The 12,979-nt window shown below is 48.2% G+C and overlaps 1 protein-coding gene across 1 annotated transcript; it reads right to left on the bottom strand.

Annotated features, from left to right (window-relative positions):
* Positions 1-4,107: 4,107 nt before the first annotated feature.
* MON1A (MON1 secretory trafficking family member A) lies at positions 4,108-8,324 on the bottom strand. The gene is made up of 5 exons (XM_006892885.1): positions 8,191-8,324; positions 6,642-7,127; positions 5,301-6,066; positions 4,500-4,647; positions 4,108-4,394 (listed from the first exon to the last, which is right to left on the bottom strand). The coding sequence occupies exons 1-5, from the start codon at positions 8,315-8,317 to the stop codon at positions 4,254-4,256; spliced, it is 1,668 nt and encodes a 555-aa protein (XP_006892947.1). The 5' UTR covers positions 8,318-8,324; the 3' UTR covers positions 4,108-4,253.
* Between the last annotated feature and the right edge of the window lie 4,655 nt (positions 8,325-12,979).

Here is a 12,979-nt window from a genome sequence, read left to right as displayed (position 1 = left end):
TCCTTGCCCATTCCGAATGGTAGGAGGCTCTGGAATGGGCATAGACTGGTGGTTGAATATTGGAGTTACACAAAGGGCAGACTATCTAGAGGACCAACCACAGTTTGGGGCCCTGGAATGATGCTTCAGCTGTAGGGCATGTGTAACAAAACTCACAGAGCCAGCTTCCCAGCCCTGCTCCAGGACCTAGCCCCCCTCCTCCACTATAAGCACTGACTCTCCAGAAGCTTCTAAACCTGCTCTGTAAGCCTTGTCAGGACTTAGCCCCTCAGTTTGTGCAAAAGAGGATTTAGGTCTGAGTAAGTGGCTCTCCCTCTAGTTTCTGTGGAGTGGGGGGGTGTAAGTCGTTCATCATTTCCGTAACTGGACCTTAACAGCTCCTGTGTCTGAACTGCACCCTCAACACTAGAAGGGGATTTTGGAAGACAATTTCAGCCTGACAACCCCTCATTCAGCCTGGCACAGACCTTGGAGGGAAGCGAAGCTACACTGGGCCTGAAACATGGTTGCCAGGGGTAAGGTGGGGTAGAATGCACAGAAGAGCCCCCAGCCTGATACAATTCAGTCTCCACTCCAGCATCTACCATCTACAAACTCCTAGACACCCCAGTCAATTGTTGGTAGGTGCCACTGAGTTAATTTCAACTCCTAGTGACCTCATGTGACAAAGCAGAACTGCCCCACAGAATATTGTAGGTGGTAGAGTGAAACCAGGTTGCTCCTTGGGGACAAGGATTCTGAAGCTTTGTCTGACACATTTTGGACATGTTGCAAGGAGGGACCAGTCCTTGGAGAAGGATATCATGCTTGGGAGGGTGGAAGGACAGCACAAGAGAGGAAGACCCTCAATGAGATGGATTGATTCAGTGACTGGGCTAATTGGGGGTAGGTGTGTCAGAGACAATAACACTATCAAGAGATAGGGCAGGGTTTAGAGCTGTTGTACATAATGGGGTCGCTATGAGTTACAGGCGACTTGACAGTACATAACAACAATATTTACAAAGCAGATCACCAGGGCTTTCTTTGTGAGAGTAATCAAGTGGGTTTGAACCACCAACTTTTCATTCGGTACCCAAGTGCTTAACCACTGTGCCATCATATTCCTTTAGCTTTTGTAAACGGTGTCCCTCATCCAGGAGCATCTTTCGCCTTCTTCCTCTAGAAGCTTCTCCAGGAAGCCTTCCTGAACCAGGGGTTTTGGTGCCAGAAGTCCCCTGGGTTCTGCAGCTTTGGGGCTCTAAACCCAACCTGATACAGTTCACTCTGGATTCTTGAGTAGGCCCTCTCCTCTCCCCTCACCCTCCAGACAGGAACTCCTGCGTTCACCCGCTCATAAAGAAAACAGTGGGCGGCAGCCACACCCAGTTTAGGGAGAACTTTGCCACTGAGGCAACTTTAAACAAGCTCCCTTACTCAATCAGAATTGGCCCGGAAATGAATAAACGCCAGCAAAAAGCAAGGCGTGGTCCCTGCGTTCAGTGGACATGTCTAAAGATAGTCATGCAGTGCAAAACTGAAATGAAACAGTTTCCCTGCGATCTCCACCCCGCCAAGGGGACGTCTGGAGTCTCCTGGGGTTGGATCCAGGCTTCATCAGCGCTCCTTGCTTGTCCCGCCCACCCCATTTTTGGGGCAGGGGCACAGCAGTTGTCAATTGGTCCTCTACTGCCCCCATGTGGCATGCACATGGATGACCTCGGGCCAATGCCCCTCCCAGGAGGCCGAGGCTCTCAACCGCCACTGGTGCCCCTTCCTTCTTCATCCACCTGCTCATCACGTGGGAGGTGGGGAAGCATTCTGAAGGGCGTCGGACAGCTAACAGGGTCCTGCAGCGGTGAGCACAAATATGCTCCCAAGAACTCAACAGGCTGCCTATAGAGAGGTCCTCCTGAAGTTCCCACTTCCCTTCAGATACTCTTCCTCCTGAGGACCTAGTCCAGCCTTTCTCTCCAAATTCCAAGAGATTTCAGTAGCTGTGAGAGGAAATTCTCTCTACTCAAAATATGACCACATCACTCCACAGCTTTGAAGCTGTCTAGGGTTCCCCACTGCTAGACTTATCTGCAATTCCAGAACCCAAGGCCTTGAGGATTCCTCTAGATTGATTACAAACCATCACACTAGATTCTTTTCCAAGGTCCTCCACCAGGAGTGCCTCTCGTATTTGCCCTTCCTCTCTCCCTGGACCCCAAAAGTGGACCTCTCCTAAGTGCCCCATTGTTCTCATCTAACTGTGAGTCCCCTCTGCTGCCCCCACCCAGAACTAGGTGCCAAATTAGAGAGAAACTACATGATCCTACAGGCTTCAGGGAAGCTGGCAGAGGCACTTAGTGGCTGACTGCTCACTAGAACACCAGCTGCTGTCAGTGACAACCTGGTAGCATTCAGTTGTTTGGTGCCCAGGCCAGAGGCAAAAACAGGAAAATAAAGAAAACCAAAGGCAAGTATGCAAGGCAAGCAGCACTGACCAGGCCTGTGGGTGTTCCCAGGGACCTTGAGGCATGAGCCTGTTCCTTTGTGATTTGGGGTGGGGTCAAATGGGGACTGTGCTTCCATTTCCCAGTGAATCCCAGTTCTTCCAATGAAGTCAGTGAAGTCCAATCATTCCAATGTACTCTTGTAATAGTATGAAGACAACATGCAGAAGACATAAACACTTCCCAGGCCTTTTACTTTCCCTGGCCAGAGAGACAGTGGTAACACAGCCAGGAAGAGTTTCTAAGCAAGATGCACATTCTATACCATGTCCTGGGCTCTGCCCAAAAGTGGTTCATGGTAAACAGGGCCAGGCCTTCACTTGAGTCCCTTGGGATGTTCATGGTACCCACATAGTCTTGACCAGGCCAGGAACATAGTTCCTGAGGAATACCTTAGGTCTACTTAGAGGACTTGGCCCCTTTCAGAGTAGGGTTTATTCCTGCCCTTAGGTCAGCTGGGTCTTTCCACCATTCCAACGAATGTGCTCATTGGAGGTAAGGAAGTTAGGGATAACCTTTTGCAGGAAGGTCTAAGCAAGGAGAGTTTCTCCAGAGGCCTGTGGACTATAGGGAGGCTGGTCTCTGAATGTGTCACTGAGCAATGGGCACCCACTCACGCTAGGGTTCAGATTCAAAACCTGCACTTCTCTGTCCCTCTCTGCTCAATTCCTGCTTCTAGGTATCTAAGGTTTATTAGTCAGATATCTTTCCAAGCCAATCATTACTTTGTGCAGAAATAATTATTTTATTAAGGAAAAAGGATTAGAATGGGATAAAGCCCCACTCTATTAGAGGCTTATATAAGCTCAGGGGACCTCAGTGCTAAGCACCTTCTCTTGTAGACTGCTCGCCTAGGACACAGCATCCAGCCTGCATCATTCACAGTCCCATCCAGTCACACCACAATTGATAGTCTATAGGATCCTGGCTCATTGCTCATCAGTCTACACACTATCAGCCTGCATCACTCACCCACAGTTGCCATCTAGTTGTGCCACAACTGACAGTCTACAGGATCCTGGCTCAAGATTACCAGTTTCTCCAAAACCAGCCTGCATATCTACAGTCATGTGAGTAATTTTCCTGGTGGATCTATCTGAGTCTCTGAGAGACCTTTTAGCAAATCACTGAACCCAAGTGCCATAGAGGAATTGGGGAACTGAGCCATGGATGGAGCTGTTAATGTTAGAAATTATGAATTTATACAGCAAGTTAAGCATTTGGGACTACGCTGAACTGAGACTTCTTATAAATAATCTCACATTAATTTTACAAATTGTAAAACTACTGCTGAACTACAGTAACCTGTAAGGCCAGGGCTCCTAAAGTGGTTGGGTCCTTTGAGGTCTGAGGCTGGGGCCCCACCTAAGGAGGGAAGCATCATAGACTACACTGAATAAAGGGATGAGGTTGTGGATGAAAAGGTCTGTGGAACACCTAAGAACCATTTACATGTAGCATGGTTTCAAGGGAATCAAAACAGGTCCAAGGCCTGATTCTCAGCATGTATAGCCTGATGCCAGTGTGGCCTGATGCAATGGAATAGGGGTGAGACCCAAATGTGCAATTCAGTTCCTATTCATGTGAGTGCAATAGCTGGCTGACACACAGAACCAGACCTGAAAAATGTATTTCTCAAAGCACTTTAATGCACACACCAAGCCACAGTCCCTGCCTGCTGGCTGGGTAAGAAAAGGCTAGCCCCACCTGGAGGCTCTCATGGCTGCCCACATCCCAACAGGTCCAGGAAGTTTGGGCCTGCATACATTCCCATCAGTAGGTGAGGGGTGTGAGGATGAAGAGGCGATCTTCCTCTTTGCGGATCCAACGCATCAGCTTATGGATGGCATTGACGGCCGATGCTTTGGTCCCCAGGGGGCTGTAGCACATGTAGAGCTCAAAGGCACCTGTCACCTGGAGAAGGGGGCACAGGGTGGTCATCGAGACTGGTGATCCCTTATAGCCCTGCCCAAGAACCCCAGCAAGAACCTTGGGCTGCTCTGCCCAGGGCTGCCTTACCCAGGCCAAGAGGTTCTCATTGGGTCCTGTGTAGTAGATGGTCTTGAGTGGCCGGGAGGCATTGTGGGCACGGCTGTGCAAGTACTGGTAGAGGCCCAAGAGCCGCTCCTGCTCCTCTTCACTTGTGTAGGGGGCCTCGATCTCAGGGCTATGGGCGGGAGGGCAGTGGCAAGGGGTAACGGTAACTCCTATTGTCTTCTCTGGGACTCTAGAAACAATTTCTAGCCAGAGAGACTGTTTCATGTGTCATACTCTGCAGATGCTCATCCACCAACCTCTAAGTTCATGGTGTCTTTTCTGACCCTCCCTTGGAATTGTCCAATCTGAGTCTAGGTGTCAAAGACTGAGAATGAAAAGTGACAGATCTGGAATGGAGGAAAGATGAGCTAGGAACTCTCTGAGTCAAAAGATAAAGAGAGGAGAAATTGCTACACCTGTCCCCCAGGCCAAGCCCAGCCTCTCGATCAAGACAGCAGGTAGAGGAGTGGCTGTATATTCTGGGCTGGACTAAAACGAGGCCCAAGACATAGGTGTTGCAGGATAAAGGACCCAGGACACCTTTGTTCTAGCATCCTTCCTAGGTATTGGCCATACCCAGGACTTTTGGGTAATGAAGTAGATAAAGTAAAGAGGTGTATGCACCAGGGAGGGCAGTGATGGAAAAGCTGAATGCCTGGGACCATACTGGGACATTTGGGGTGGGGGGGGAGGGGGCATCAGCTTCAAGACACCAGGGCCCACAGAATCACCTGACCCAATGCATCTGCCTCCCCAATCAGTGCCCACATGGTCCTCCCTCACCTGGTGAACAGTCCTGAGCTCTTTGACTTATAGAGGAAGTGGCGGAGGTCCGGAATACCCACTTGGGCCACACTGTAGTAAGGTGTGCGTAGGGCCTCCCGCAGGGCCAGGTGGGCTCCGCGCTTCCGCAGGCGCTCCTGGAAGCGGCGTCGGCAGTCAGAAACCGCAAAGAAGTCCTCTCGGTCAGTGGAGACCAGCAGCAGGCAGAGGTCAGTATCAGGCTCCAAGTAAGAGATGTGTGCGTGGAAGAAGCCTGCAGAGTTGAATTTGGGCAGGCACACGGGCGTCCAGGCTTCACCCTCACGAAAGGACGAAGAGGAGCTAATGAGGTTGAAAAGCAAGTGCAGATCGATGGGGTGTAGGAATTGGTCCTTGCGACGCACCAGCGCCACAAGCTGGTTGCGGGCCAGCAGGATGGAGAAGACGAGGCTACGGGCCTTTGCCTGCTGCAAACTTGAGCTTACGACATCACGCACAGCTGCGGCCAGCGGCAGGCAGCGGGCTGCGCCCATCAGGAAACTGGGGTCCCGGGCCATGAGTTGAAGCAGATTGTCAGTGATCCGCTCTGAACCCGAGAGCAGGCGCCTCAGGTCGTAGTTCTGCTTCTGCTGGAAGATGTGGCTCAGCTGGGCACCGGTGAGAAGGCTCAGGATCTGGTAGTAGATGTACAGCAGCTCCTGAGCCAGCTCCTGTGCCGACTGCCGCGTGCGCGCTACGGCCACCAGCACCAGCGGGCTTCGGCGCACAAACACCACCTTGTAGCCATCTGAAGATGGGTGGAGGGATGTTAGCTTTAAATCCTCTAGGAAAAGCCCTCTCAGGTTGGCCCTCCGTGGAGCCCACTTTTATACAGCCCAAATCCTTCTACTTCCTTTCCACCCTGGCTCAGTGCTCTGCACACAGTAGGGGCTTAAGGATTATAAGGATTAAAACAGTAGCCCACTGCCCCATTTCCCTGTGGGATTCAAGGCTGTTCAGGCCAATTGCTGCATAGACTGGCTCCTGCTAAAACATGGATGTATTTCTGAAAAACACATGTTCATGGCTCTCTGTTTCCCCCTCCCAAGTGGTAAATCAGCTGGCAAGGATTAGACGGGGTTCTCACCTTCCCTCAAGATTCTTAACCTTTCCAAGTTAGAAGAACTGTTGGCCTCGCAGCAACTCCATGAGGCAGGCAATGCTATCATCTTACGTATAGATGAGGATTTTAAGGCTCAGAGAGGTAGACTTGCCCTTGGACATATAATACATTCCAGTTTTCTAGTTCATAGGGATGCTAAGCCTGCTATGAGTTAACCTGACATGAGGTGCCCTTGCTGCTCCCAGCCCCAAGGAGCTCACCTGCGTGGATGGAGCGTATGGCATTCTTGTCTGCCTCCAGAAAGGACACCAGGGCTACCATGACACCCATGGTGCTGGAGAGTGCCTCCTCTGACCCATAGCGGGAGTACACAGGCTTCCCTGCCTCGCTCAGCACAAAGACGTGCTTCTGATGCAGGCGCCATGCTTCAGTAGCATCTTCCTCATCCCCCTCAGTGGTACCCTCCCTGGGGGGTTCTGTGGCTGGCCGCCCAGTTGCCCCTGGGGGCTCTGACCAGTCCTCTGAGCTTCCAGGCAGCATCTCTTCCTGCAGGTCTCGGGCCACACCCGTTAGCTGGGTGCTCAGCTCACTGAAGTCCTGGCTGATCTGGCGCATATCTGCCGGCAGTGGTGGGGGCCCTCCAGCACCTTCCTTGGGGCTCTCCCCGGATGCCTCTCCATCCTCAGACTCAGTCAGGTCCTCATAGGAACGGGCATGGACGAACATAGCACCCTCTTGCCCAGCACCTGCAGGTGAAAGCACAGGTACTTAGAGGGGAAGCTGCTGGCCAATCTCCTTTCCAGCAACGAACCTGACAGGAGTTACTCTAGCTTCACTATCCTGCTAGGGGAGCTGCTGTGCCCTCCTGCCATGGGCCACACAGCATTTAGCCCTGCAGTCTCTCACCATCATATTAGGAGTAAGATCTCACACCAGTGGTGGCAGCTGGTCTGCCTGCTTCCCTCACAATTCACCAGGTCAGACTAGCCTTCATCATCTGCTCTTCAAACACCTTCAGCATGTCCCATCTCTCTACCTGCTCAAATGACTGGTTCCTTGTTGTCCTTCAGGTGTTCAGCTCAGATGTTAGCTCTTCACCTGACTTCTAACCTCAGGTACTCTGTTATATTTTCCATTTTGTGGCAACTTATTCTCTCCAACTACAGTGGGATCTCTTAAAAGACAGGAGCCTGGCTTCATTCTCTCTTTAGGAATATCTCCCTACCTCACAGGCCATATCTCCTAACCTATTCCACTGCAATAGCTTCTCTGGGCAAGGAGCATGTCACTGTTCCTTTTTTTTAACAAAATAATTCAACAAATCTATTTTGAGTCTCTAACATGACAGACATTTGGGGGTATAATTACCCTATCCTTCAAGAGTTCATAATCGTATGGCAGAGAGAGATGGGAAATACATGAATCAATAAATAAAATTACTAAATAATTTCAGTATCCTGTGCAGAGAGTGGTCATAGGAAGGCTTAATTTATGAAGAGGTGACATTTAAGTTGAGAGCTAGCTAAGGGGAGGAGGAAGAGCCAAAGACATTCACTGTAGATACAGGGAACAGAAGGAGGAGAGCACACATGGGCAGCCAGACAGCACCGGACAAGTGGCACAACACAGGCAAAGTGGAAGGTTGACACAGACAGCCTGGCTCCCTGCAGTAGCCCCAGCATCTGGCAAATAGTCAATGAGTGAGTGAACAAATGTATGAATGAGTGATAGGGAAAGAGTGGCTGGGAATCAGATTCCCCCATGGCTGCTCCAGCTGTCAGCTGGCTGCAGCTGCGCCCTCCACCATACCTGGCTCCATTCCCTGGGCCAGTCCTGGTGTGGGGCTCTCAGCTCTCTCCATACTCTGCCCGTCAGAAGGAGCCAATGTGCCATCGGGGCATTCACTGCTTCTCTTCCTCTGCATGTCAGCTGCCATCCCTTGGGCTCTCCTGTGGGGCAAACAAAAGCATTATGGGGGTGGGCTGTTGTCAGGGTCACTTAATAAACAGTAGTATATTCCTCAACTGAGAATATGGTGCTCAGTTCTTCCAAGAAAATTAAGGTTGAGTTGAGATGAGGCCCTCTCTTTACCCAGTGATTAGCACAGTGCCCAGAACTCACCTGTACTATGATTTCCATCCCCAGGCCTTCCTACATCTACTTGATCCACAACCAATGACGTGACTGTCACTGAGGAAAGATCAAACCCCTCATTTAAGTAACTTCAGTAAGTGATGAAAATTTCTGGCCGGGTTTCTGTGCAGATGCCCTGGCTAATGTCAGCATAAGGACACTCATCTGGAATGTAGGGACTGGAGGATCTGTCCCAGGAGCTGGCTCTGGACCAGTGGAGAGACCCGCCCCTTATACCATTGTTGCCCCATTGTGTTTTAAGCATACTTCCTACTAGTCCTTTAAAATGTGCAACAATGAATGAATGGGAATCCAAAATCTCTGTAAATATTCATTAAAATTATTAAAATTAAAAAATAAAAAAATTAAAAAAAGATTAAAAAAAAGGACACGTAACATTTTCTATCTGTATGGGGCTTTTTTAACAGCTAACCCTTATTGAGTGCCACAGTAGCATGCTAAGTTCACCTGGATTTAGGTGTCTTGTCCTGATCATTTCTCTCTGAAGCAAGTGCCCCTACCAACAGATAAAGGAGCTGAGCATAAGAGAGTATAAGTAATTTGCCCAATGGGACTACAGCAAGGAAGAAGCCCTGAAGATGGCAAGTGAATCAACTCTGTATTCTGATATCTTTTACTCCACATTAGACCATCAACCTTCTCCCATTAAGACTCAGTTCACTGGCAGTTCTTTTTCAGTATTTAGGTACCTATGGAGCAAGAAATTAGTCAAAACTGAAAGGTTTGTTTTCAGGCTTGCTTTTCTCTTTTGAATGTGGCACCAGCATGCCCTTCCAATTAAGAGCAACTACAGATCCAACAGTTTTCAGTGCCCATTCCATGGCCAGGAAGGACTCAGCCTGGCCCCTCCAGTCCTTCCTCAGCTTCAGAGCCAGTAACCAAGCTGAATGACCCCATAGGAATCATCCTCTGTCAGGGCCCCTGAGTAGCAGGCTAAGGGGCCTTGAGAAAGGGGTTCCTTAGAGGCAGGAACACGTTGGGAAAGGGAGATCTGGCTGGCTGGGCCTGAAGGCAGCAGAGGCCTGCTGGAGCCTCCTGAAGATGGTTCTGCAGGCAGGCTAAGAGTCAGGGGGGACTGGTGTTAAGAGTGAGCAAAGCAGATCCCACCTCTGCCCTCCCTGAGACCAGGGACCAATGAAAATAAGTAAGACTTGTCTTTCACTAATTCTGTGAACTTGGGCAAATGGCTTTATCATGAATATACGAAAAGAAATATTCATGAAAAGTTGTTGTGTACCATCAAGTCAGGGAGCTCTGGTGGCCTAGTGGCAAGAAGCTGTGCTGCAATCCCTAAGGCATGTGGTTTGAGGGAACCAGCTGCTCTGCTGGAGGGTGAGCAATCTCCTCCCATGCAATTACCTGCCTCTGAAAACCTGCTGGAGGGTCAGCTATAGCTTGATTCCAACTTTATGGTACTCAACAACAAACAAGTCTTAACCGACCCTTTGGTTTGACAGTGCAATTTCTTTTCTAATTCATTATTAATTTCAATGAAAATTTACAGAGACTTTGGATTTCCATTCATTCATTGTTGCACTTTTCCCCCCTTCCAACCCTCCCCCACCAACAGTGCAATTTCTTACCACGAAGCTACTAGAGCTCTCTATTCATGAGAAGAGTGGCCTCAAATAGCACTTTGGCCCAAGGAATTATCAGTAGCATTTGGGTGACCATAGCTTGTCAGTGTCTAAGAACATGTCCTCTGGACCTACCATGTCTTCTTCCAGGATATACATGTTCAAAGAACTGACTTTCAGGCTCTTTCATTTGTGATCTTTGTTTTAAGCCATGGGTTCATTAAAAATGAATCTTTTGTAGAAGTTCAATGTACAAAACAGACAGACAAGGAAGCTGGATTAGAGACTGGCCAGCTGGTCACTCCTACCCTGAGTCCTGGCATGAACACAAGGGTTACAGAACCACTGACCAACATTGCCTCATACAAAGCAGGGGCAAAGGAAGCTTATTCAGAGATTTGGGATTTTTCCAGGTCACCAATTATGTCCATTAGGATAATTAAGAGCTACAGTTCCCAACCAGAGTTAGAGCCCAAAAGACTAAAACATAAGCCACCTAGTCTCATCAGAGGAGCTAAGAAGTTACATGTTCTCAGCAACAACCTGGGAGTCCCTCTGATTGAATATAAGTTGTACTTAGGGCTTTTCTGTCTCCTCTCTTCTCTGGCTTCACTCAACTCCTGGTAACCTCTTGGCTATAAATTCCTTCTATATATTGATTATGCTAATTTTTATTTCTAGCCCCAGGGTCTTGTCTAACTTTGGAGGCACACACAACCAACTATCTATTAGATGTTTGCTCTTGGATGTCATACAGTCATCTCAAAAGTATGGAACAAGGGCTTTTCCTCCCACAGATCTTTGTTTTTGTTGTGTTTCCTGAAGCGGAACTGATGCCTTAAAAACAAACTTTTTTCTTGTGATTTAAGTCAATGTTTGCAGCAAGCAGGTTTTTCATACAACAAATCATACATATTTTGTTTTGCTTTGTTTTTTCCATGTCAGATGGGTAGTGTGCCAACACTGTCATAACAAGGGTTATGGGAGGCACAGGTCACACAAAAGCATGAACACCCAATCATCATGCTCATGAACCAGAAAAGGTTCAGACATATTTTGTTTTGTGATATTGATTATAATTCCCACAACATTATAGCATTCTTCCCACTCCATCCTGTGTTTCCTGTTTCCATTTGTCTTTCTTTCCTAGCACTTCCTGACTTTTGAGCTTTATCCCTGAGCAAATGCTGTCCTTTGGATCTTGTATAGTTGATTGTTCCAAGGATTACATTCCTCCTCAGTTACTGATCTCCTTTTAGGCCTGTCTATTGTTTGTCTTTTTAAGCAAAGGCATTGGACTGTGTGGATCATACAAGTTGTGGCTGACATTGAGAAGAACAGGAATCCCAGAGCATTTAATTGTGTTCATGCAAAACCTGTACCTGGACCAGGAGGCTGTTGTGTGAACAGAGCAGTAAATACTTTATGGTTTAAAATTAAGACAGAAGTATATCAGAGTTGTATTCTCTCTCCATACCTATACAATCTGTATGCTAAGTAACTTATTCAAGAGGCTGAATTCTATGTGGAGGAAAGTGGCATCAGGATCGGAGGGAGGCTCATCGTCAATAACATGTTATGCAGTTGACACAACCTTGCTTTTGCTAAAAGTGAGGAAGACTTGAAGCACTTGTTATGGAAGATCAAGGAATGTAGCCTTCAATATGATTTGCTTTTTAATGTCAAGAAAACAAAGACTTTACCACTGGACTGACAGGCAACATCATGATAGATGGAGAAGAGACTGAAATTGCCAATAGCTTCATCTTTCTTGGATGCACAATTAACACCGTTGGTACCAGAAGTCAGGAAATAAGGAGATGCACTGCACTGGAAAAATCTGCAGTGATGGACTTCTCCAAATTACTGAGGATTAATATACCAGTTTGAGGATTGAATCAGATACATCTGACTCAAGGCCATGGTCTTTCTGATCACTTGCTATGCATCAGAGAGCTGAACAAGGAACAGAGATGACAGAAGAATTGATGCCTTTAAGTTGTGGTGTGGTATAAGAGCTGAGTCCCATGGACTGTCAAAAGAACAAATACATCCTGGCGAAGGCACAGCCTCAGTGTTCTTTGGAGGCCAGGATGATACTTCGGATATGTTACTAGGAGGAGCTAGTCCCTGGAAAGGGATATGATGCTGGGAAGGGTGGAGGGTCTGCAAAGGAGAGGAAAAAAAGGGATATGATGCTGGGAAGGGTGGAGAATCTGCAAAGGAGAGGAAGATCCTCAACCAGGTCATCTACACGGTGACTGGGTGACTGCCGCAGTGGGCTCTAATGTGTCAGGAAGTGTTAAGATGACACAGGAGAGGGCGGGGTTCAGATCCACTGTTCATAGGGTCATTATGAGTCATTCAACAACAACAACAACAACAACAAAAACAAGAACTGTTTTGTCTGGAAGCCAAGTCAGAGATAATGTCAGTATCAGGCCTGAAGGTGACTGAAGCCATAGTCACCAGTCTCCATCAGATCAATACGTCTGGTTGCCAAGTGACTCAACATAACAACATTACCACATCCTTCTCTCATTCTATCAGAGATCTTCTGTTGTGATCTCTTTCAGAGCAGTCAGCAGTGACAGCCAGGCACCATCTAATTCTGGTCTCAGGGTAAGAGAAACTGAATCTTATGTCACATCAATCCTTTGGACTAAGAGTCATTGATTTTCTTCCCTCTTCTTTGCTCCAGAGAGGGAGAGACCAATAGTGTACTTTAGATGGCTGCTCACAAGACGTTAGGACCCCAGTCACTACTCACCAAAGTAGGGTATGTTGCTGTTGTTGTTATGTGCCATCAAGTCGCTGGTGACTCATGGCGACCCTATGTACAACAGCCCTAAACTCTGCTCTGTCCT

Source organism: Elephantulus edwardii, unplaced genomic scaffold (assembly GCF_000299155.1).
Source record: "Elephantulus edwardii isolate Elephantulus edwardi_28Jun2011 unplaced genomic scaffold, EleEdw1.0 scaffold00121, whole genome shotgun sequence".
NCBI classification, from domain to species: Eukaryota; Metazoa; Chordata; class Mammalia; order Macroscelidea; family Macroscelididae; genus Elephantulus; species Elephantulus edwardii.
The sequence above is the reverse complement of the archived record's forward strand: the minus strand, read 5'-3'. Positions and strand labels throughout refer to the sequence as shown.

What these genes read in the sequence shown, in the direction of transcription:
- MON1A (XM_006892885.1), bottom strand. Translation starts at nt 8,317, where the DNA reads ATGGCAGCTGACATGCAGAGGAAGAGAAGCAGTGAATGCCCCGATGGC. An exon ending in AGCTCAGGACTGTTCACCAG is followed by an intron (nt 4,648 to 5,300) that starts GTGAGGGAGGAC and finishes TCCCGCCCATAG; the next exon opens with CCCTGAGATCGAGGCCCCCT. An exon ending in ATGAGAACCTCTTGGCCTGG is followed by an intron (nt 4,395 to 4,499) that starts GTAAGGCAGCCC and finishes CCCCTTCTCCAG; the next exon opens with GTGACAGGTGCCTTTGAGCT.